Source organism: Polyodon spathula, chromosome 31 (assembly GCF_017654505.1).
Source record: "Polyodon spathula isolate WHYD16114869_AA chromosome 31, ASM1765450v1, whole genome shotgun sequence".
Lineage (NCBI taxonomy): Eukaryota > Metazoa > Chordata > Actinopteri > Acipenseriformes > Polyodontidae > Polyodon > Polyodon spathula.
In genome coordinates, this window is record NC_054564.1 from 5,635,121 (window position 1) to 5,658,653 (window position 23,533).

Consider the following 23,533-nt stretch of genomic DNA (forward strand, 5'->3'; position numbering starts at 1 on the left):
ACAGTCGCACCCTGACTACTATCTGCACCACACAGCAACATTATCTGAGTTGGTTCCTTTTTGGATACGTTTATTTTTCTATGTCGCAACATCAGCCAATGAAGAAATGGCACATTGAACAGTTAATAGAATGACCAATATAAACCTTATGCCCATAGATAGTAGGTTTAAATGGATGTGTAATATAGATCCTTCACAGTAACCAAATCACTGACACGTTTTCAGTGTCTTAGCAATAGGTATATTATTCCTTTGTGCCCTCCACGTTTACTGTAATGCGTCTTTTAAAGGGTAATAGGAGACCCAGGAAGTGCCAGTCACAATGAACTGCATTTTTCGTGATGTCAGAAAAATAGAACTTATCACGTACGTGCACAGTTGGTTGCAATTAGCATTGGTAAAGAACAGGAACAGAGCTCACACAATTCCTTATTCGACTCTTCACTGACAAAGTCACAATAAGAACGATGAAATACTTGTTTTGATTGCCTCCACTGCTTTAGGTTAATTCAGTGAGATTTCTTTCTATCTTTTGCTAGTTTCCAAAGTATGCAGAGATTGTTCACCTGACCCTTCCAGATGGCAACAAAAGAAGTGGACAGGTTTTGGAAGTCAGTGGCTCAAAAGCTGTGGTGCAGGTATGACATAACCTTTAATGTATGTGACTCAATAGCTAGCACAGATTCAAATTGTGGACAATGCCATCTTGAGGTGAAGAATGTTGTATGCCATGACCATGTGGGTCACAATAATGGACATTTGTTACAAGAAGTCATTTTGGAAACCTGATATTTTATGGTACCGGCACCTGAGCTATTGAAGGCTGAAAAATGAAAAACATTTGTCCAGTTTTAATGAAACTATACATTAGCATTTGTTTCAGCCTGCTGCATTTGTATGACATTGTGATCTACTGCTTTTCATAGTACCGCAGTTAGTGCTTCCACTAGGGGGGTGAATTCATCCTGGACCCCGGTAAACCACAACTGGAATCACCCTGGATTGCATTGACCACCTATCCTGGGGTTAGCCCTAAAAACAAGATATGATGAAATACAGGGGGTTTCTCCAGTGCTGTAAAATACTCTTAATAAAACCAAGGGTTAGCTTATCCTCGATGGTGTAGGCTGATCAAATCGACTCCTTCAGTAATTCAGCTCCATATTGCTTAAGTAGACCTCCCTGTTTTATTAAGCAATACAGGATGTACTAATTCATTAACAACAAAGCCAATGGATAATGTTCAAGGTAATTTAAGAGCTGTTATCTGCGAGTCCCCGAGAGGGGCTATGTACTCTATGTAACTGAGAAGCTTTGTTAATTTTGTTTTTGCCGATTTAATAATTTGTTGAATTATTTTTTTTTTTTTTAACATACATTGCCAGGTTTTTGAAGGGACCTCCGGTATCGATGCCAAAAAGTTTTTTGTTCAACCTAAAATGTCCGCTACCTGCGAACGCTGCGGTCATAAGTCATCATGCTTTTTTTTGGTACATAGAAATGTTTTCGTACATAGAAATGTTGATCTGCTATTAATGTCATTTATATACCGTTGTCCATTTCCATTGTTCTTCTTTTTGAGGACTAACGGCACACAGTTAAAGAGTAAGTAGCGGGGTTCCGAAAAATATAGTGTTACACGTCCCCACGTGTTGCTACAACTGTTTAAATAACATACATGTCATATCTTTTCATTGTGAACATCCTGTCAAAATGGCTTCTCTAGTGCACTGATGGTGTCAGGATTGTTGCCCGCATTGTCACACAGTCAACACGGCAGTTAACCGAGCTCTCAGCTGGAGCACTAGCTAGCAGTACTTCGTGTGGAACAAACACTCGATCTCTTACTCGAGTTTTGGTTTCTTTTTGTTACTTCTGCTTCCTTACGCCTCTATACCCCCATCACAAAGCTATCGCCTAAGCCATTTCTATCGAGGTGTTGTTAACTTTAACAAGCAGTTAACCAATTGACTATTATCCATAATTCGTCAAGGAAACCAGCTGTGGATTTTTCATGGGTGTGCATACATGCGGGAACTCGTGACATCTAGTGGTCAACCCATTACACTGCAGCCAGGGAACAAACCCTTTCTCATACTAAGTTTGATTCCGCACCACAGTAATTATATCGATCAGCTTTTAAGAATCATCCACTTATAAGAATCAAAACACCCAGGACAGATGTGATTCTTATAAACATACTACACTGTATTGTATTGTTATTATGAATGTTAATATTAATACTATATACTTTGCTTGACAGGTCGCGTGTTCAATGGTTCAGGAAAACCTATTGACAGGGGCCCAACAGTTCTGGCTGAAGATTATTTGGACATTATGGGTATGGAATCAGTTTAAAGCAGGACTTCTGAAATTGGGAGCACAGAAAAGTTTCATGGGGGTCATGGAACAACCACACAGTAACAGATCAACTCAGTCCTTTGTTTTATTGGTTTTAAATACCGGCTCAGGCAATTCAGCGATAGTGAGTCTTTTGTACATTATAAAAGTGAGTTGTGTTATGATAGTCATTTGTGTACTGTAAAATGTATGTAGAAAAGGTTTACTTCTAAGCAAAAGCTGATTAGCCCTCTAGGGACAATGAAGAATAACTGTTTGCAGTAACTCACCAAAGGATAGCCCTGGTCCTTGAAGAAAAATGTGTTCATATATATTTCCATTTTTCTGCCCTAGGCCAGCCCATTAACCCCCAGTGCCGTATCTACCCAGAAGAGATGATCCAGACAGGTATTCGCCCAAATCTTTGGATGGGGGATTGACAAACCAGTATTTTATTGCCAGGGAGGACCCAAGAAGGGATTCCCCACTTCTTTTTCTGGCAAAGCCGGGCCGGATTTGGCCACCACCCAATTTTGAGGTTTGTGTAGGAAAAACCCCTTATAAAAATTCGGTATGGGATGAAAGTTTAAAAGAGTGGAGTTTGAGGCATTTTAGGCATTTTGGGCTGGAAGGGCTTGAATGAATTTATTAAAATTTCCGGAATTGATATTTCTGTTTTTGGAAACAGGATTGCTGTGGGCCCCAACACAGGAATCGTTTTGTTCGCCCAAAGCTTTGGTCTGGTTAAGGAAAGGTCCCAAAAAGATGTGATGATTTTTTGTTAAGTGGGAAGGGACAACTTTTTTGCCCCCATTTGTTGTTTTGCTGCTATGGGTTGTAAGTATTTTTTTGGTCTATTCCCATCTTTTCTGCAGCCGGATTGCCACACAATGAGGTTTGTGTAGGAAAACCCTTAATCGTATGGGATGAAGTTTTAAGAGTTGAGTTGAGCAGTAGCATTGGCTGAGGCTGAATGAATAAATCCGTAATGAATTTCTGTTTGAACAGATTGCTGCACAGATCTGTCGCCAAGCTGGTCTGGTTAAGAAGTCCAAAGATGTGATGGATTACAGTGAAGACAACTTTGCCATTGTGTTTGCTGCTATGGGTGTAAGTATTTTTTTTCTGTTATCTCTTGTGCTTATTTATATTGTATTTTGCTTGAGAATTTTGTTTTCACTTTTGTGGTAAAAAGCCCAGCATGTTTACTTGAAAGCACTATTGTTTATAACATATACCTTCATCTGAAACTGTTGCATTGCTTTAGGTAAATATGGAAACTGCAAGATTCTTCAAGTCCGACTTTGAAGAAAATGGTTCAATGGACAATGTATGTCTTTTCCTGAACTTGGCTAATGATCCAACGTAAGTTTAGATTTTTATTTTTTATCAGAAAAGTGATGTTTTTCTTAACATATTTACTATTTCAGTTCAATACTTGTTTTACACAGTTTCATTGTATCCAGGAGTGCGTTTACAAAGATAACACAGAATTGTATTTTAAATATATTTCAGTGAGCTTTTTGTTACAAAACAGTCACATCGTTTCCTTGTTCACATGTGAATGACTTTCGCCAATACAGTGGTTGCCCTTTGTCTGAAAGTTTGATTGCACTGCATCAATCCAAGCTAATTTGTTTTAATACCAGTTTAATGCAGTTTTGATCCCTTTGCAGAATTGAGCGCATCATCACTCCTCGCCTGGCTCTCACCACAGCAGAGTATCTGGCGTATCAGTGTGAGAAGCATGTTCTGGTTATTCTGACTGACATGAGCTCGTATGCAGAAGCTTTGAGAGAGGTATTTTGTTTCATACTTTTCTAATACAGACTATTCAGAACTACTGCAGTAACCCAGAGGAATACTGAAAAAGTACTTTCAAATGTAAGAGGATGCATGGGAATTGAACGCCACAACCAGCAGACCTGTCCATGCCAGAAACTGCACACCAATAAACTAATCCAGCATACTACAGCTGTGGCCAAAAGTTTTGATTCACCCTATAGAATGAACTAATTTTGCTTCATAAAGTCGAATGAAACCTGCTGAATAATGTTGTGTTAACATGAAATACTGTACTACTATTATGACTTCCGGTAGACTTCTGCAATATCATTTTGTAGTTTCTTTGATTACATGATGTTTAATAAAAGATCTAAATTATGTTCAGATGCTGAGTTTTTTTTTTTGCAGCACTGCTGCCTCACAGCACCAGGTTCCTGGGTTTGATTCTGGCCTAGGGGTCTGTCTGTGTGGAGTTTGCATGTTATCCCCGGTGGTGGGTTTTCTCTGGGTACTCCGGTTTCCTCCCACAATCCCAAAACGTGCTGTTCAGGTTGATTGGTCATTCTAAATTGCCCTCTGTGTGAGTGTTTGTATGTGTGTGGTGCCCTGCGATGGATTGGTGTCCCATCCAGGGTGTAGTCCTGCCTTGCACCCTGTGTCTGCTGGGTTAGGCTCCAGCTCACCACGACGCTGTACAGGATTAAGCGTTTAATGATAATGGATGCATGTTCAATTTTTTTTTTTAATGTTAAAATGATGTCTCAATCCTAAAATTCTAGGTGATAATAAACTTATGGCCATAGTGTGCTCATGATAATTTAAATGTTTTTCAGTAAAAGACACTAACATTATTTTATTATTTAATCTAAGAATAGTCTTTCAGTGAGTTACTGAGGGCTCTAAGTAGGGCTGCAACAATTAATTGATGAATTGATGCATCAATTATTGATCATCTGGCCTTAAATTTCCTGAGCTTCGATTACATATTGGTGAATCGATGCATCAAATTAGAACCCAGTTTGAAGTCTACTTTTGCCGGTTTGCATTAAAACCTTGAGTCTGTGTGAGTGCACTTCTTTTAGGGTTAGTACGGTAGATCAGCACATTGCTAGGATACAACTTTAGGTCTCTACATTTGCGTTGGACAAACCAAATCAAGAAGTAGGCATATTGTATTCATGTTTTCTTGATTGAATTTATTATTATTATTAAATCTACAGATTTAGCTTTTGTTTCAAAGCAAGTTGTGTTTGGGTTATATGGCAATATTCTGTAAAAATAACCTGAATTTAGTACGATAGTTAAATTAGTCAAGATTTGTGAGATTAATTCAAATGTTTTGCTTTACTTTTGGACATAAAATGTTAACAGTAATGAACGATAGTACTTTTTATTATTATTATTACAATGTTAAGGGAACATCTGATGCAGACACACGCATATTCTTTTCAGTTGTTAAACTCAAGTCCTTTCTATTTCTTTCTTTTTTAATAAGTGTTCTAATTTGAATGCAAATTGTGACTTTTTGTTTCACTATTGGGCACAACAGTGTTTTTAGTTACTGGTCTTCTGTTTAAAAAAACAAAAAACAAAGAATGTTTGTTCATTATTTTGAAAAATAAAATGTCAGTGCATCGATTATCTTTGATAAATGCCTATACGATAATCGAATACGAAATTCGGGTGCCGATTACACCACTAGCTCCAAGTGTATGAGGTGGACTGTGTCCACACTGGCGTTTGATTTAATTTGTCAAATAAAATGTGAGAATGGGCTACATTACCACCTGGGTCCAAGAATGTCACTTTATAGTTGAACATTTAAAGTCGTGAATGTGTACACCTGATTTGAAGGTATTTGAACCAAAAAACCTGTACCAAACATTACTCTAGTTGCTAGTTAGAATGTGTATATAATCCAGGTAGCTAGTTGAACCACTTCATTTTCTCTCCTAGGTTTCTGCTGCCAGAGAAGAGGTGCCAGGACGCCGGGGCTTCCCTGGTTACATGTACACTGATTTGGCCACCATTTACGAGAGAGCTGGCCGAGTTGAGGGCAGGAATGGGTCTATTACACAGATTCCTATTCTAACCATGCCCAACGATGGTGAGTGTGTGGGTGAATACTGCAGGCAGAGCTGCTGAAATCACCAGTTTGGGAAAAATAAGAGTGAAAAGACATTATCTTGAATAACAGTTGATTGATCCAGTGCAGTTGTAATGTAGGGCTGTGGGGGTTTCTTTATGTGACATGATCATGCCAAGTCATCTTTTTTTGCCAGATATTACTCACCCCATCCCTGATCTGACTGGGTACATCACTGAAGGTCAGATTTATGTAGACAGGCAACTGCACAACAGACAGGTGGGTATAACATTTCAGCAACAATGCTGAATTGTAGAAATCTGTGCCTGCACGAGTCTGTGTTTTGTTTTTCTGTTTATTTGCATTGTTGTAAACCATATCAAGATGTCGCTTTCCCTTTAACAGATCTACCCCCCGATCAACGTGTTGCCCTCTCTGTCTCGCTTGATGAAGTCTGCCATTGGGGAGGGAATGACCAGGAAAGATCATGCCGATGTGTCCAATCAGCTGGTTGGTAGTTTTCTTAGGAACAGGAGAACAAACTGAATTAAATGCACTGAGTGTCAACGGAGTTATTAGGGAGATACTAATGTTTAATTTACTGAAACTGGTATTACCCTTTTATATTGTAGAAGTTATTTCTTTACGTATAAAAACGATTGGATAACTGCTTTGGGATTGATCTAGAAGTTACAAGCTGCTTTTAAATTCTCTATTTTAAAATATGAAGAATACATGCAGACAGGGCAAATATAATGTTATGTTTAGAAATGGTACAAATTATACTGAGCGTCAAAAGAAACTTATCACATATTTGAGCATCAAAAGAAACATTGCTTCTATTTGGGTAAAATTCACTACATGTGATCGAAAAATAACAAACACTGTTTTAGAGCAGGTGCAGTGACTTTTTATTGTGCTGATTAACAGTTGACATCACAAAGGTGCTGCAAAATGATCTGTCGATCTTGGGCAGGTGTTGTGACTCTTGGTCTCCCAGTTCATGGCCTGTCATTGACAGAGTGTGTCTGGTTATACCGTCTCGCCAGGTTTGAAATTGCTGGCTGTGAGCACCCAAGACGGTGAGCCACAGTACCCTGCCCTAGTCCAGCCTCCAACATGCCGATTGCACGAAGGTGCTGCTCACTTGACAGACATGGCATATTGTTTCTTTTTCTGTCATTTTCTTTATTCCTTTCATTCAAGCTTGCAATTAAACAGCTGAAATCACTCCATATCCAGTGTCCAATCAACTGTCTCACTAATTAGGTGATTAAGTGCATATGCTTCAGTCATAGTCACTCAAACATGTCATGGTCAAGGATGAATGATCAAGTGATTAAAAAGAAACCAATATTGTGGAATCTGCATCCAAAGTACATTTTGTAATGTCATGGTGGGATGTAAGTAGCAGACCTGTGTTTTAATATGTGTTAGCTTTGATGATACATTGAAGGCATCATTTAATATATATGCTGATCATAACCTCAGTTTCTGCCCGCAGTATGCTTGTTACGCCATTGGTAAAGATGTCCAGGCAATGAAAGCAGTGGTGGGTGAGGAGGCTCTGACTCCAGAGGACTTGCTTTATCTGGAGTTCCTGCATAAGTTTGAAAAGAACTTCATTGCTCAAGGTAAGGCTGCTGAGTTTTGAGATAAGCAACAGAAGAAAACTGAGCTCTGCTGCCAAACATCCCATCATTGCCAGCCACGGTTTACCTTTAATGCAAACATCTGCCAGATTTAGAATGCCCTCGCAATTTACATCCTAGGACATTTAGGGAGTGGTAAACTGCATACATTTCTATAGATTTTAAGAGCACATTATGGTTTAGACTAGAAAGGGTTTAAGTTTAAGTTCATTAAGGTACATAGCCATGAGAGAGAGAGACAGACTAATTTGATTACTAGTCTCACCTTCAACACTGGTGTGAGATTCCCAGTTGACGATTGTATTTATTTGCATGCCTTTAATTGAACTATTTCAGCACAAAGCAACATTACAGACTACACCAAGATAACTAATTAAGTTTCATCCCCTCAAATGAATGTCAATTAGATGTGTTTTCAGATCGGCAGCTTTTAATTTATTGTACTAAAGGGTTGATTTGATTAACCTATACCCTGATACAACAGCTGGCTTTTTTTTTTGTTTGTTTTAGATAATTTTACAATAAAAGGGAATCCACCTGGATTGCATTAGCCACTTGTTAAGTGTAAAATGGGGATAACCAGAGATAGGTGGTTGATGCAGCCCAGTGTTATTCCCTGGTGCTGCAAAGTGCTCTAAGAAATCCAGGTGGGTAGTATCAGGCTATAGGTTGATCAAATCAACCCCTTAGTGTAATAAACTCAAAACCAGAGACCGGTAAACCAACACAGTATGTCTATTTGTTTCACTGTTTTTTCAATACCTTTTTCTGTTTAGGTCCCTACGAGAACCGCACAGTATATGAAACCCTGGACATCGGTTGGCAGCTTATGCGTATCTTCCCCAAGGAGATGCTGAAACGAATCCCACAAAGCACCCTGGCCGAATTCTACCCCCGAGACTCCAAGCATTAGCTTGAGCCTCGAGCTCTCTGTTCCTCCATGCTATCTTATCAAAAGAGCTTTCTTTTTCACCCTTGTTGTTGTATCTTGTTAATTCCTTGTGAAGCAAAATGAACATATTGTGAATAGTGTTTTCAGCTGAAGTTTACCTAACAGAGTTTAAAATACCTATAAATGCTACGTGGAGACTGTTAAAACATGGATTGGTTTACCAAAGTGACCTCGGTACCCAAACACTCACGTGCAAAAATAGAGAGACAAGGAAAATCAATGGATTTTTTAAACCACTAACTCAGAATTAACACAGACACCTCTGAATGAATCAGTAAACCTATTAATGTCATGCTCTATGATTTTTTTTATCCACTGGAATTCATTTTACTCAAAAACTGAGCAGTTCTGTCCACTAACACATTCAAGTATGGATGTATTCAATCTAGGGTGACTCTTACCACCCTATTTGTCTTAACATATTTAAACTGGGTATTTCAATTTTTTTAAAATCTGAAGTTAAAGGATTTTGTTGCCTGTTCGTTTTTATGCATTTAAAAAAAATAATAATAATTTTGGCCATGTAGTGTTACAAAAAATCTACAGCAAAATCTCGGATGTAGCAACTAAAGCTGATTTCCTTATAGTTAAAAATGACAGGCTGGCATTTAATCCCTACATGGCGACACACCCTGTGGCTGTACTAGTGTAGAGTGCTACATCTACGGGACATACAGTGATGCAATAGAACAAATGACCTTAGGGAGGCACTGTTGAGGCATCTTGGTGTATAGTACAAGCTTAATTAACTGTGAGCTGCTGTAAACTGAGTCCTCAGCTCATTCATTCAGTATTGTGTCACTGGGGTGTTAACACTTAGAGGGCCTGGCTTTCCACTGTGGGGAAATTGCCCATGCAATACATTTACTATGGAGGGAACGATTTACCTGCGATTTGCCCACAAGTGTACAATATAGTTCATTCCTAATTAACGACGTGATGGTACCTATATTCAGCGCCTTGTTGTGGCTAACACATCCACAGTAAGCGGCTTGATTCCAGTCTGTCGTGAAAATGTAAAATGTAAATGCTTTCTATGCAAGAAATAACGTTCATGGAGCGATGTGGATTGAGGCATTACTCAGGACAGGCATATTGAATGTTTAATATAGATTAACAATTTTATTTTATCCACACTAAAATGTTACATGCTCAGTTCATAGCTGTTCTAATGCAAATACATTAAATAAAGTGTACATTGTCGGAAAAATGGAAAACTGACGGTGTTCCCCATATGCTAGAGATGTTGCGAAGGGAAAAGAAAAAAAGTTACATTTTTAAAGTGTATATTCTTTTATAGTTTAAATATATATGCAGATACAGCCAAAGGTAACGATTAAAGTTGGTATTCTTTTGAAGGAAGTGATATTTTAAACTCTGTTAATGTAAAAAAAAAAAAAAAATTAAATATTTTTATTGTATTTGTTTACAGTTCACTGCGTTGCCTGAATCTTACACCCAGATAACAATATTCCTGTATCACATGTCAATGCAGATTTGGCTTTTTTTTTTTTTTTTTTCTTATAAATGTGCTGTGTATTTATTGCAAAGTTGCTATATGTCGGTCTATGGATGTTGTGTACTTCCTGCAGATGCTGTAGCTTCTGTTCCATTCAGTAACCAAGCATTCCATTTCATGCCAGAAAAAAAATATATATATATATATATATATATATATATATATATATATATATATATATATATATATATATATATAATGTACAGTTTTGTTGGTGTAATGCATGAAGCACAGTCTGTTTTTAGACAAGTGTCATCCATGTCCATATATAAGTGATTGAATAAATGTGAATATAATGTTAAATGCTGGCAGTTTTTTTTTTTTTTTTTTTTGTGGCCTCATTCCCTGTTGTTAAAATCACATTTTCAGGTTTGACAAACCTCCAGACTGTCAGAAAGCGAGTACATGCGTTTTATTAAATACACTGCTCATGTGTATTTACCACAGAGCAAGGAAAACAAAATGCTTCTTTAAATATTAAGATATTTTTGTTATGCATTTCTTTTATGAATGTTCTATGACAGAACATACACACCAGTACAATGGGAATACAGCGCTGTATTATTATTTCTAAGAGCCTGGGGTGTAATTATTAGGTATTTGGATTAGTCATATTTAACTATGCTCGGGTAGCCACTATTCTTGGTAGTCTCACAATGACATCACCATCACCTGACGGACATTCAATCTGGATGGAATGCGCACTACACTGGTTCTATTGTGAGTAGCGTTGAAACGGGAAACCTCCCCCATCGAGATAACAACATTCCTGCATTAAGAATGGAGACATTTCACAGGGTCACACATCACTTCATCAGACTTGTCAACGTCTCCCGTATTTTGGACCTTTGTTCCCGGTCATCTCCCGTATTTTACTGTTAAACCCCCTTATGTCAGCAAACCTTTAACGTCTATAAAATTCATGGCCTTTGTGCGATTTCTACAATCCCCCCCCTCCCCAAAACCAGTTTACAAGAGCTTCTGTATTTTGAAAACTCAATGTTGACTGATGCCTCATGTCCACGGACATCCTTCACTTTTACCAGCATGCTCTAATATAGGCATGCATAACCATTTAACAAATGTCTTACGAAAAAAAAGATCAATTTTATTTGGATAATTGACATTAAAATGTGTTTGACCTGGGTTTTAGGTCTCAAACACATCCGGTCGTTTTAACTAAGACCCAATAAACATTACTTTTCACCACACCACTACAGATAACATTTGTATTGTTGATTTGCATATATATATATATTTTCACTTCTGTGTAAAATGTAACAAAACACTATCGAAAAAAAAAAAAAAGATCTTATCCTCACCTTTCACACGACACACACGGAAACTGTTCATTGTGCGCTTTGCATACATGCTTTGCAAACCAAAACCAGTTGAACTTAACTCGAGCTGAGAAACAACTGTTAATTGAGCGATTGATGGCCCAGTTTGATTGGGGTAACTTTTAAATATATCATTTACTCTCTGCGCACGTCACGGTGAGTTGAGGTCGTTTGTCTCAACATGTCGGGCAACATTTGGACTTCAGTGTTTTGCTGTCAACACCACAAAGACAAAGGTTTCGATTTTTTTGCTTTCTGTAGTTTTTTTCTGATGTTTTTTCAAGGCTCTGCTTACAGTATTTCTGCACGTTTTGCTTTACAGATGTATCGGAAGAGACAACAGGTGTTCAGACTTGGTCCGAACAGGACAAAAACAAACGAACACTTTCAATGGACGATAAGGGCAAGGTAGGACCCTGGAGTTTTGTTCGTGGCGTTTGTCTCCTAAGTTGTGTGCCATTTTAATAAATATCAGTGTAACCCAAACTGTTTAATAATTAAACACACAAGTTATGGAACAAACGTTAGCAACTGATTAAGGCTGTTGTTAGACACATAAACCTTATATAAACGGCAGTGTACAAAATTGAAGGCATGTGAAAGAAAAGTTTTTTTTTTTTTTTTTTTTTTTTTTTTTTATATACAGAAAACTTAAAAAAATAAAAAAAACAAAAAAAAAACAAACTTATTTTCAGGATGTTTCGGGCAAAAGCTATTCCGCTGTTTTTAAAAAGAGAAGTAAACAGTGCAGTGAATAATAAGTTTACTGCATTGTGTTTACTTTTTCTTTTCAAACAGCTGAAGGGATTTTGCCCGAAACGTAATGAAAATAAGATTTATTTATTTTTAACCCTTGCTTTACGGTGTCTGTGGTCATCCCAATATAAGCACAATTGAGCAAGGAATTTAAACACACGTTTTCTATACTGTTGGTTTATATTATATATATATATATATATATATATATATATATATATATATATATATATATATATATATATATTAGTGTATTGTATTTCTTTTTTTAGAGCGAGGCTGTTGTTAGTCAAGTAACGGGGGCACACGTAAACGCTGGCTACCTGTCTCCCGAAGGAATCAACATCTTTGAACAGAAGGAAACACAGTCTGTATCACAGAGTACCGATGTTGAATCTGTGTACCAAAGTCGAATTGCAGGTATTTTTAATTATTCTCTTGTTTATGGGGCAACATGTTTATACAAAACCCCATGCACGGGTTTGAGTTTAGTAATAAACAGCCACTTTACTATGAGGGTTTTTTTTTTTTCTTGAAACGGTGTAGTGTTATAAAGTAGTACATCGTCAGAAAGTGGTACACGTACCAAAATGTGATCTGTGTAGTGTCAGCAAGTGGTACTTTGTCAGATTTTGGTACATGTGCAATCTGATGGGTGTTTTGCTAATGTGAAAAGGAGGTACATTGTTTACTTTAATGCGTGTTTTGCAGTGTGCATACGTGGTACATACTTATTTAACCCTTTCAGGACCAAGCATTTTCCAGTGTGATGCTCCCCCAGGACCAGGCATTTTTTTTTTTTTGGCTGTATTTGACTCTTATAAAATTCTACTGAAAATCAGTTTGTGTGTTTTTTTTTTTACAGCAGTGGCTTGGAAATTGTGTCTTCTCATAACACAATGGAACATTATAAAGTACTGTAGAAACCATACAAACTTTTCACTTTCTTTTTTAAACACTGTCTTTTTTATGTAAAATATTTATGTATTCTGCTTAGAGATACGTGGATAAAAACGTGTTATTCTATGACCTGATGGATGTTACAATACTTCCTGAAAGTTTTGCTGAAAAATATTGTTTGGGCAAATTACAAGACATTGTTTCACCTGAGTGACTGCAATGACATAATGCACATTTATTCTCGGGGTCTTTAAGCAATAATGGACAATAATAAATAAATAAATATTTATAAATAAAATAAGTTATTAATTACATTACCAGTAGTAAAAAATGTACCACAAAAACAGTTGGAAATTTTAAATAGTTACATTATCTTTGCACAGTACAGTAGCTACATTTATTTCTATACTGACAATAGTTTAAGTCGGCTAATTTAGCGTCCTCCTCCATAAGAAGCTAGAGAGCCATAAGGTTTGTAGTAAAAACACAAAGCAAATGTTAAGTTTCATTATGTGTTTTTTGCAAACTTAAATAGGAAAGAATCAATTTCTCTAAAGAAAAAAACAATTCATGACTAACAAGACAAAATGAGAAGTCCACCGCAAAGTTGCAGAAGTAAAACAATGTACAAGATCCATTGTATTGAATATGATAAATATTTGTGTACTATTTTCTTAATGGTGAAAAAACGATAAATTAGAGACAGAAAACAGCATAATGCCCCAGATTTGAGTGGGCATGTGTTTTCTTAGTGCAAGTTGTTTAGGCATATGTGAGCAAGCGCAGTGTGCTGCGTACCACTTTTTATCCGCATACCTGAAAATAACACTACACTGGCATGACCAGCAATTAAAAACCTGTTCAACCAGGATAGGGTTTGAAACGCAGAGCGGGCTTGGATTTCCTTAAAAGCTCTTAGAACCCGGAGCTGGACCCTTTCTCGAAACTTAGAGTGGAATACACAATTTAAAAAGTCCAAAGTAAGATCAATGACAGTAGTGCATAAATATATAATTCACTGCCTTCAACATACTTACCTGCAGGATTTTAATCTAATGCCAGTTATTTTTCCACTTCATCAAAGCAGATCTTGATTTCCCAAAAGTAGCAGGGATGGAAATAAGGCTCCCATTGCGTAGCACTTTGATCCACTCCTAGTTTTGCAATGAGTTTGAATAACACACCTGAGCTTGTTACCTGTACACTGGCTGATCAAGCTTGTATTAAAACTTGGAGTGGGTGAAAATACAATGGGAGTTGTTCCTTATTTCCATCCCTGAGTTGCCACCTGCTATTGCCTTTCATTCAGTTTAGTTTTCCTGTATCTGCCAATAATTAGAATTAGGATAATAAAAGTACATTCAAGATGACCTGCCAGTATTAAATTAAACATTAATTATAAATGGTTGCCTTTTTCACCAGTTCTTTGAAATAGTGTGCAATGTAACAGTAAACGACAGAGGGGTCCAAACCTAAACTTTTTGTCTTTTACCTTGACTTGCCAGCAAGGGTCAGCTTAATCCATACTGTAAACTTTGAATGAGAGAGCAGCATGTGGACTTGACACAGCTTGGATTTAATTTGGTATGTGTTGATTAGGTTTACAGGAGCAGTTGAGTTTTGCTGAAGCAAGAAATAAAGAACTCGCCATGCATGTGGGTGGACTCCAAGATCTACTCAATTCTTCTTTGAGGGTAAGTGCTGTGGGGACATGCAGCCAAACCAATTGAAGTGTGCATGTGTATTTTCTTCATTGCATAAAGAAACATCTATGGCATTTTACTAAAACCTCAGTAGTTTAACATTTGCTTCGCAGAAAATGGCACTAAATGTTTTGAAATGAAGCCTCTTAAAGAAGGATAGTCTCTATTTTGTGCAGTTTGAGCCTGAAGGGCAGTAATGTGTATGACTTAACATAGTCATCACAAACTCAACATGCATAAAAAATTAATGTGTTTTTTTTTCAGCCCTGTTGACATTATTTCTTTCTCCATGTGTAGGAGACTGGGAACAGCTCCTCAATAGCGGGGATGGGAGAGGTGTCTCTGAGTGAGTCTGTGAGTGAGTCGGTGAAGCAGCAGTTTGAGACTGTGGAGAGGGAGAAGGAGATACTGAAGATGAGAGTGAGGCAGGCCAATGAGAGCGTCCGAGATCTCAAACACGAAAGTAAGCCTCCTTTCAAAACCTTTTTCATCTAGAATCTGTGCTTCATCTTTATTAAAATCCAGGTTCTCAAAATCCTAAACTCTTGTCATATCTGCTATCTCTAGACTACTTGTTGATTGTACTGGGACAGCTAGTTTCACAGATCTAATCTTGGGTTAGCCAAATTAACATTGAGTAGTCCATGATTAGTGCTAGCCTGGGTCTGTGAAGCTAGCCGGGAGACCAGTTTCCCGCTAATCTAGACTGTTACCTTGTGCGTGATATGCATCATCTAGTGTAATTAAGTTATTCCTATCCACTTGTCTTTCCAGTTGCTGTTCTACAGAAGAGGCTGCAGAGTGCAGAGAACCCCCACCCCCCTCCATCTCACTCCCCCTCTCCTCGGCCCCCAACCCCACCTCCTCCTCCTCCCCCTTCACAGCCTCTCAACCCCCTCAGGTAAGCATGTGTCCCTACAAATGGAATAAATTCAATGACAGGTGGCTTTTCAATGTTGAAATGAGTTAAGTCTCCTAATGCCAGTAAGTAATGCTGATTAGCATGTATTGCTGCAACCTTGCAGAGGTGTTAATGACACTGGTTGCATCAGGTACAGCTACAATGCTTAGTGTTGATGCTAAAATATCCTGCTGTGTAACTTAAGTTGTGAATGTGGTGCTAATTTAAAGAGTGCCACTGGCTACCGCCATGGTGAAGGAGGTGTGCTACAAACAGACATTTACTACTTCTTTTATAGGTCTTTATTTTTACTAATTCAGAAGAGAAAAGAGACTAAAGCAAAGGACTCCATGGAGTATTTCGAAGAGCCAGTGGAGTTGAGAAGTGTTTCATCAGGGAGTCACATTGGTATGTTCCACACTCCATTGGTGCCCAAGTCTTGGGTAAGTGTGGGTTGCTGGCTGGTTTTGTGAAGTGCTGAAAACCTAACCTGGGAACTCTTTCCTGCAGGTGAATCCTCCAGCTCGGCCTCCCCTCAACAAGCTCCCGGCATGACCGAGATGCTGAACATGATAAAGCATGGAGTTTCATTGAAGCATGTGCCTTCCTTTCATAAGGTAGGATACAAAGTTATCATTTCTCTATAGTGAATTTTAAACATGGCATTGAAGTTGCTTGTCTGGAGAATCCTACAGTTAAGTGCTAGGAGAGATAAGTGAGTTTTGGATTAACAAGAGCCAGATTGCAAACCCCATACCTCTGTAAGAGAAATGTAAACAAGGCAAATGTGTCATTTGAAGCTGCTTACTCGAAGTTTTTGTATCTCCATTATGTTTCACCCCTGGCTGTACACTGCGCTCACAGGATGCCAGCTTGCTGTGTCTTCCATGGTTTCAAATGCATACCTGGGTTGAGAGGACAGTCTCTCCCTGTTTGTTTTTTAAATCTCGTTTACAAGCATCTCTTTGAAAAAGCATATCTCTGTACATCTCGTTAAGGTTGTGAATTGATTTGAAATGTCTCGCTAGCAACTACAATGCTTTTTAAACCATTGTTTTGTTTTTTTAAACATTTACTCTGCTGAAACGTGTTCTGTGTTTGAGAGGACCTGGTCTTAAACTGCTATATAAGTGCAATGGTTTTATAGACATTTCTAATTTCTGACAATTGTGCGAATGTCACTTTGCAGTCGATGGTTTTGTGTTTTAAAGATTTATTTTCTTTGTGAAGGTAGTTCACAAATGAGTAGAAGGCCTTTTGCCTCGGTGTCCGTTCTAATTCAGCAACTGTTCTTTTGTGAAGGAGCACTCCAAAGACGAGCAGCTGGGCTCAGGGAGGAGTTTGAATCTCGCTGGAGAAGGTGTGGAGCCTGAACTGGAAGGGATCCTGAGGAGGAGAAAGCAGAGTACAGACAATTATATTTCAGGTTAGGTGGATTCGGATTTACTTTAACGTGTTGACGAGTTTGGCTGTACGGTTTCAGCTCTCCACCCTCGGTCTAAATTATTGAATTGAACCAATGAAACCTCCACCCAATCTCTAAAGTAAGCGGGCTTGGCTGTAATATTTCTCCTGCTATAGTAATGTCACCCTCCGCTTATCGCCAATTGGGACAAGCTCCAGAGATCACTTCAGTATATTACGTGGGCTTTTCCAGCATTATAATTGGGCGATATCGCATGAAAGTCCTAATCAAGCAATATAGTTACATTGAATTGACTTTAAGAATATATTTTCTTAGATTTCAGAGTGAATACAATTTGAATTTCTTAGAAGGTAGAAAATCATGTAATGGTAACGAGAGAAAATAAACCCTAGAAAGAGTTTTTCAATGTTAGAATGAGTTTCAATTCATGTAATACACTGGGTGATGTGGACCCTGCCCCAAGTCTAAAGGGCCTCTTATTGTCCCCATTTAAGAGGAATCTACACATGCTGTATCTATTACAGTAACCTTGCAGATGTGTGAATGGCGTTGGCTACAGAAGGTCGTGCTGGCTTAGTAAAGTTTAGAAGGGAGAATGCAGACCGTAAAGAGGACTGAAGAAGTGTGTTTTAGCAACAGTTTTAAAACTCTCTGGTTTCAGATGGCTCGCTGGACTCTTTGGATGTGGATTCAATAGGATGCTCAAGTCACAAGCCAGTGGAGTCTGTGGCGATTACAGCTATAAAGAGAAGCCCTGGCAAAGGAAATCTCAGCTTCCTCTGCAGGAGATCTGGGGAGGACCAGGCAGAGGGGAGCCCAGTCAGGTACAGCTTCCGGACCTCGTGCCACACTTTGCAAATGTTAATAGTCTTTGTGCAGAACGTCACTACGACTGTGTTTTGGTGGTTGAGGAAAACTACCTTGTAAATGTAAAGGTTCACCAGGTGCGATGCAATAGTGTTGCAAAAGCAGACGTGCTAATTGGCGATGTAAATCGAACCCTGACATTGACATCGATTTTATTGTGCAAATTCTAACGACGACTATAGAGTTACATGCTTAAAAAAAAAAAAAATCTTCACAGTAACAGTTTAAAGGAACAATGTCCTCTTTATAGAGCATTGTATAAAAAACGAACACATCCTGATGCTTTAAGACACGTTTGATAAGTATACTGGCATTTAAATATAGCGCTCTCCAATTGTCATATTCCTGCCGTTGCCTTGTTTTGGGTGTAAGCATAACAGTAAATAAATTAAAAAAAAATAAACTCCTGTTCAAAGGGGGAAGAGGTTTGAAAACTACATTAACATTATGGCCTATCAATTCTCTTCTCTTTTTTTTTTTTTTTTTAATTTACTGATGGTTACAGTTTGAATTGTGGCTCAGCTTCTGCTGGCGAAAGCAGCAGTCCTGTCCAGTGAGCCACGGCTGCAGAGATGTATTTGTTTTTGCTGCCATTTTAATCAAAACTTTACATGACTTTACATGTTAGATTTGCATTATCTTTGGTGATACAAAACTATATAATCAGGTTTCCAAACAGTTCATTGGAGGTAGCCTCCCCTTTCCTGCAACGGAACTTTTGACAGTGACAACTCTGGCTGATAATTTTATATTGCGTTTCCACACTTGAGTATGTATAATATCTCTTTCCTACATGTATGTGGGTTTATTATTAATTGACTTACTGCCCACATCGCAACCAAGATATGTAGAATATCTCTTTCATACATATGTAGGCCTATTCAATCTACACACCACGTCGCAACCAAAAATGTGTTTCATACTGGAGAGCTCAGAGATGCGTTTCACCCACGTGGATTCGCTTACACTTATCAGTTCATTATTTAAGCCATATCTATTTCATGGCTCTGACACGGACTGTGAAATTCATTCTTCACCATGAAGTGTACTTTTGCCCTGCACTTAAATCCAATTATGTTTATTGGGCCAGGTTCCTGATTTATTTATTTTTTTAATAAGCTTGTTTCAATTTTCAAAACGAAAACTGGACAGGATTTATTGATTGACACTTAACAGCAGCCAATAACCACTCTGGGCTCTCCTCACTGATTGGTGGGTATGGGGATCCGGGGTGGGTTCTAGCGGTTTGTACAACTAATACAAAAATAACTTTTTACATACCACAAAACAAACTTCAATGTTCTGTTTTACTAAAGTTGCCGGAAAGCAGTCTCATTTTTAAGTTTTAAATCTGCGTTTTGGTAATCAGGAAGCCTGCTTCAGTGGCTGCTATGGAACTCCTACTGTTGCTATGTGATGTGCGCAGGGGAAGGGAAGTGGAACAGAAACAGCATGGCTACGCAGGGAGCCAGCAAGTGTTTGCAAAAAACATATTCTTAATTAAACTATACTTATTTAACATATGTTTGTTTGTTGAACACACATTCATCCTAGCAAGTACTAGTAAAGACTGCATGGTATCTTGTTTTTATGAAAGTACTTTTTACACAATTTTACTCTGTTACTACCATACTCTTACCCACGCTTTTGTAAGGCAATCTTTATTTAAAGTATTATGGATTTTCTTGCTGCTCCATCTTGTAAAGCGCTTTGTGATGGTGGGCCACTATGAAAGGCGCTATATAAAATAAAGATTGATTGATCTCTATTTGTGTTTGGACTATCTAGCATCTCCCTACACACACCCTGCTGGAGGGAGTGATTCGGATTCACTAGCGTCCTCTACGCTATCCTTTGCTGCACTGGCATTTATGCTTTCGTGATCTTTACGAGACTCTTGCAAGATCTGTTTAAATAAAGTCATTTATAATAGGACTAAATCGCAGACGTTTGTAAAACTTGTGGATTTCCGTTTACCCTGTGGGGAAGCGAGCTATACTAGAACTGTGTAAAGCCAAGTAATCTGATCTTCTGTATAATTAGTCAGAGAAAAAAAAAAAAACTACGATAGACACAGTGATGGACTTCCATTTCTGTAATAACAGTCAATGTATTAAAAGGTTATGTATTTAAAGGACGTTACAAGCTCACCAGAATACCATCAATCAATAATATAAACAAACATACCGTTTGACTTTAAACATTAAATACATCTGTGTACTAATAATAAAAACCAAAAAACAGTATGTTATATTAGTTTATCTCTGTCACCTGGATGGCTATTGCCAAACTCATTGACCCAATTTAGGAGCGATTTTTTTTTTTTTTTTTGTTTTCTGCACCTTTTTAAACAGCAAACGCAGTGAAGTAAACTGCAGCTACGTTTTCAGCATGAATGTGATCATAAAATCTACAGTAATTACTGCAGCGGATCGTGTAAAATAATTTTGCTTTCTACTGGTGGCAAACTATTTTGTACAACCTGCAAAGTTTCATTGGATCACGTACGTCGAGCTATGATCCAGTGGCATTTAGACTCTGAAGTCAAATGAAAAAGGTTGTGGATTGTGTGTTGATTCAAAACGAAAAGGTAAAAAAATAATAATTCTGAAACCGTGGCATCGGCACGTGACAACGTAGTAATGCTAAATGTTAGTTTCACTCGACAGACTGCTACAGTTGGGACTGATTTAAAACAAAATATGTATAAAATACATAAACAAAGCAGGTTACTCTTGATCTCTGCATCATCATCCTGTATTTCACAGATGCATATTCTCAGTAACTTTTAGAAGCAACAACACAGATTACGTTCTTGACAGTAAGCTAATATATACAAGACACTTTTTTTTTTTTTAAATTTCATTAAAATATCGAGTTATCGTGGGGTGCCAGTCGATAAATAATTGATTACCGTTACAAGCCCAATGCTAACCTGAAAACCAAGCTGGGAAAGAAGTGTTTCACATGTAGTTAAATGTTTAGCCTTGCATAGCCACAATACAGTTTGAGACCTGAGCTATAAACTATTAAAATGTTCAAAATGTGGGCGTCGGTTCATTGTGCCTAATTAGAGTCACTTGCGGATCTGTCTTTCTGCTACACTATATGGTGAACACGATAACTACCTTTTTTAATTATCGGTATTCTCCAACAGTATCATCCAGATTTAACTTTGGTTGTGTGATTTGATAAATGGATAACTGGCCCAAATATAATGGGACACACGGTAGATGATTCAGTCTAGAATGACATCTAATTATTTACATGGTTTCTTTTTAGTAAATCTGCAGAGGATTGTGATGATGCTAGAAGAGATAGTGCTGGGGATGAGGGCAGTGCCAGCACCATTATCCCAGTCACATTTCCATTGGATTTTGGTGATGATGGCTCCCCTGCTAAGTACACAGCCAGAATCATTCAGGGACTGCCTGAAGAAATGCTTCCAACAGAAGAGAAAGGTCCAGAGGTTCACACAGATGATGAGATCCTTGGGGCCATCCTCACTGATCTGATGACAACTTTGAGGAATCAAGACTCCATGGAACTTCAAGGAGATGGTATGGCCCAAGAGGATGTCCATCTGGATAAGAAGGGAACCCCCAAAACCATTGAGGATCTACCTGATGAGGTTTTGGATTCTCCAAGTAGAGATTGGCATCAAGAGGACCATAACTGTGACACATCTAAGGAGTTGGAGACTGAACCTGTAATCAAAACCGGTTCCAAATTAGTAGTTGAGCAAGTGGTGGTACTTGCAGATGATCAAAGCCCAACGGTTGACTACGAAAAAGATGGGTTTCAAAATCCAAATTCAAACCAAGTTGAGTTGAATCCACAACAAGCTGACCAGGAACTTGAGAAAGCCAATGAGGTGGACCTAGAGAATGAACCTTCTTTTAAGATTGATTGCTTTTGCAAAATGACAGCAGAACAAGGAGCGGTCCTTGCAAGCGAAGGGCCTCTGAACCAAGTAGAGATGGATCAACAAGGGGACGACCCACTTGAGAGTTATCAAGAATTTCACCTGACTGAAACCTCTTCTAATATGAAGCTGGGGCAATCAAAGATACAAAATGACCAAAGCCTAAAAGATAACGAGGGTGACCAAAATCCAGCTTCGAATCAAGATAAGATGGAACCAGTTGTTGATGCAGATGTCCTGGTTCACGGAGACAGCACTACTGAATCATCGATGGACGAGTTTGTCCTAGATAGTTTTGGCTCCCAGTCTCAACCAGCACTCCTAAGCCCGGGACCCCATGCTCAAGGTCTTCGCTCAGCTGGCAGTACGGATGTAAAGGATCTGGAACAAGACTCTTCAGAAGAAAGCAAAACTGAGAACCATGAATCACCTGTTGAATTCCATTGTAGAAGGCAAGCTGTTAACCTTACATTATTAGTTCTAGGAAAAGGAGATTTAAGTCCACCTATATATTCTAACCAGCTTCAAAGTGTCACTCTACAAGTGAATAATCAGAACTTGATCAGTCTTGAAAGCCAAGATAAGGACATGATGGATAACACGATTTCATTCTCGGTTGACCAGGATGTGCCTAAATGCAGTCCAACTGATTCACAGATCTTCTTTTGCTAATCTCCAACTTTATGTTTTTACAGCTTAACTGTTTTGTTTAGTATTTCCCAAGATGCATTTTAATCCAAGACCAGTCAGCCTGCCTTTTTTTTTTCTCCTCCTGTTTCAACATGTGTAACAACTTGTATGATCTGGGCATGGACAAGATTTTTAGATCTCCTTTTTTTTTTAATTCTTGACACAGATTTAATATATTGCATATACACGCTGTACAACTTTTCATTGCATTGAAAACTTTTGGTTTATTTGTGCACTTTTAGTAGATGACTGTTGTTAAATGTTTTGAATAAAAGTTTGGTTTTTTTTCATACAAAATTTGAAATTACTTCCTCTATGTTAAAGAGGTTGATGGAATTTTTTTAAAGGCTTGGCCTATTTGACTGACTTTCACACTTTTGGGTTGGACAAGCCCAATTATCCTGCCACTGTAGATTAAAATTTGTCTGGTGTTAGGATCCCACTTGTTACCACATTTTATGTCAAGTGGCTCTACCACAGTGTGGTAGCAGCTTCAAAGTAATATTAACACCTAAAGTCAGAGGGTTGCACGGGAAACAAAACAAAACAAAAAAACCTTTAAGATCTGACTTTAAAGTCTTGGAGGGTTCATAATTGGAACCTTGGCCTCAAAGGTACCCTACTTGAGTAAACATAAATACAGATAGATATCCATCTCTCTAACTCAAAGATGCTCATTCAATTAGTCGAC

At 38.1% G+C, this 23,533-nt stretch overlaps 2 protein-coding genes across 2 annotated transcripts; both read left to right on the forward strand.

Moving 5' to 3' along the window:
• Positions 1-2,256: 2,256 nt before the first annotated feature.
• On the forward strand, positions 2,257-10,637 carry LOC121303040 (V-type proton ATPase subunit B; the record flags this gene model as incomplete). Its single annotated transcript, XM_041233436.1, has 11 exons — positions 2,257-2,341; positions 2,695-2,748; positions 3,183-3,235; positions 3,349-3,450; positions 3,608-3,705; positions 4,017-4,140; positions 6,082-6,232; positions 6,408-6,490; positions 6,617-6,721; positions 7,716-7,845; positions 8,640-10,637. Coding segments are annotated over 11 exons (1,122 nt in total), but the record flags the coding sequence as incomplete, so codon positions are not given.
• A 1,061-nt stretch (positions 10,638-11,698) lies between these two features.
• On the forward strand, positions 11,699-23,086 carry LOC121303211. The gene is made up of 11 exons (XM_041233766.1): positions 11,699-11,910; positions 11,997-12,082; positions 12,703-12,850; positions 14,930-15,024; positions 15,331-15,496; positions 15,808-15,934; positions 16,233-16,342; positions 16,445-16,551; positions 17,237-17,360; positions 18,022-18,184; positions 21,510-23,086. The coding sequence occupies exons 1-11, from the start codon at positions 11,856-11,858 to the stop codon at positions 22,822-22,824; spliced, it is 2,496 nt and encodes an 831-aa protein (XP_041089700.1). The 5' UTR covers positions 11,699-11,855; the 3' UTR covers positions 22,825-23,086.
• The last annotated feature ends 447 nt before the right edge of the window (positions 23,087-23,533 follow it).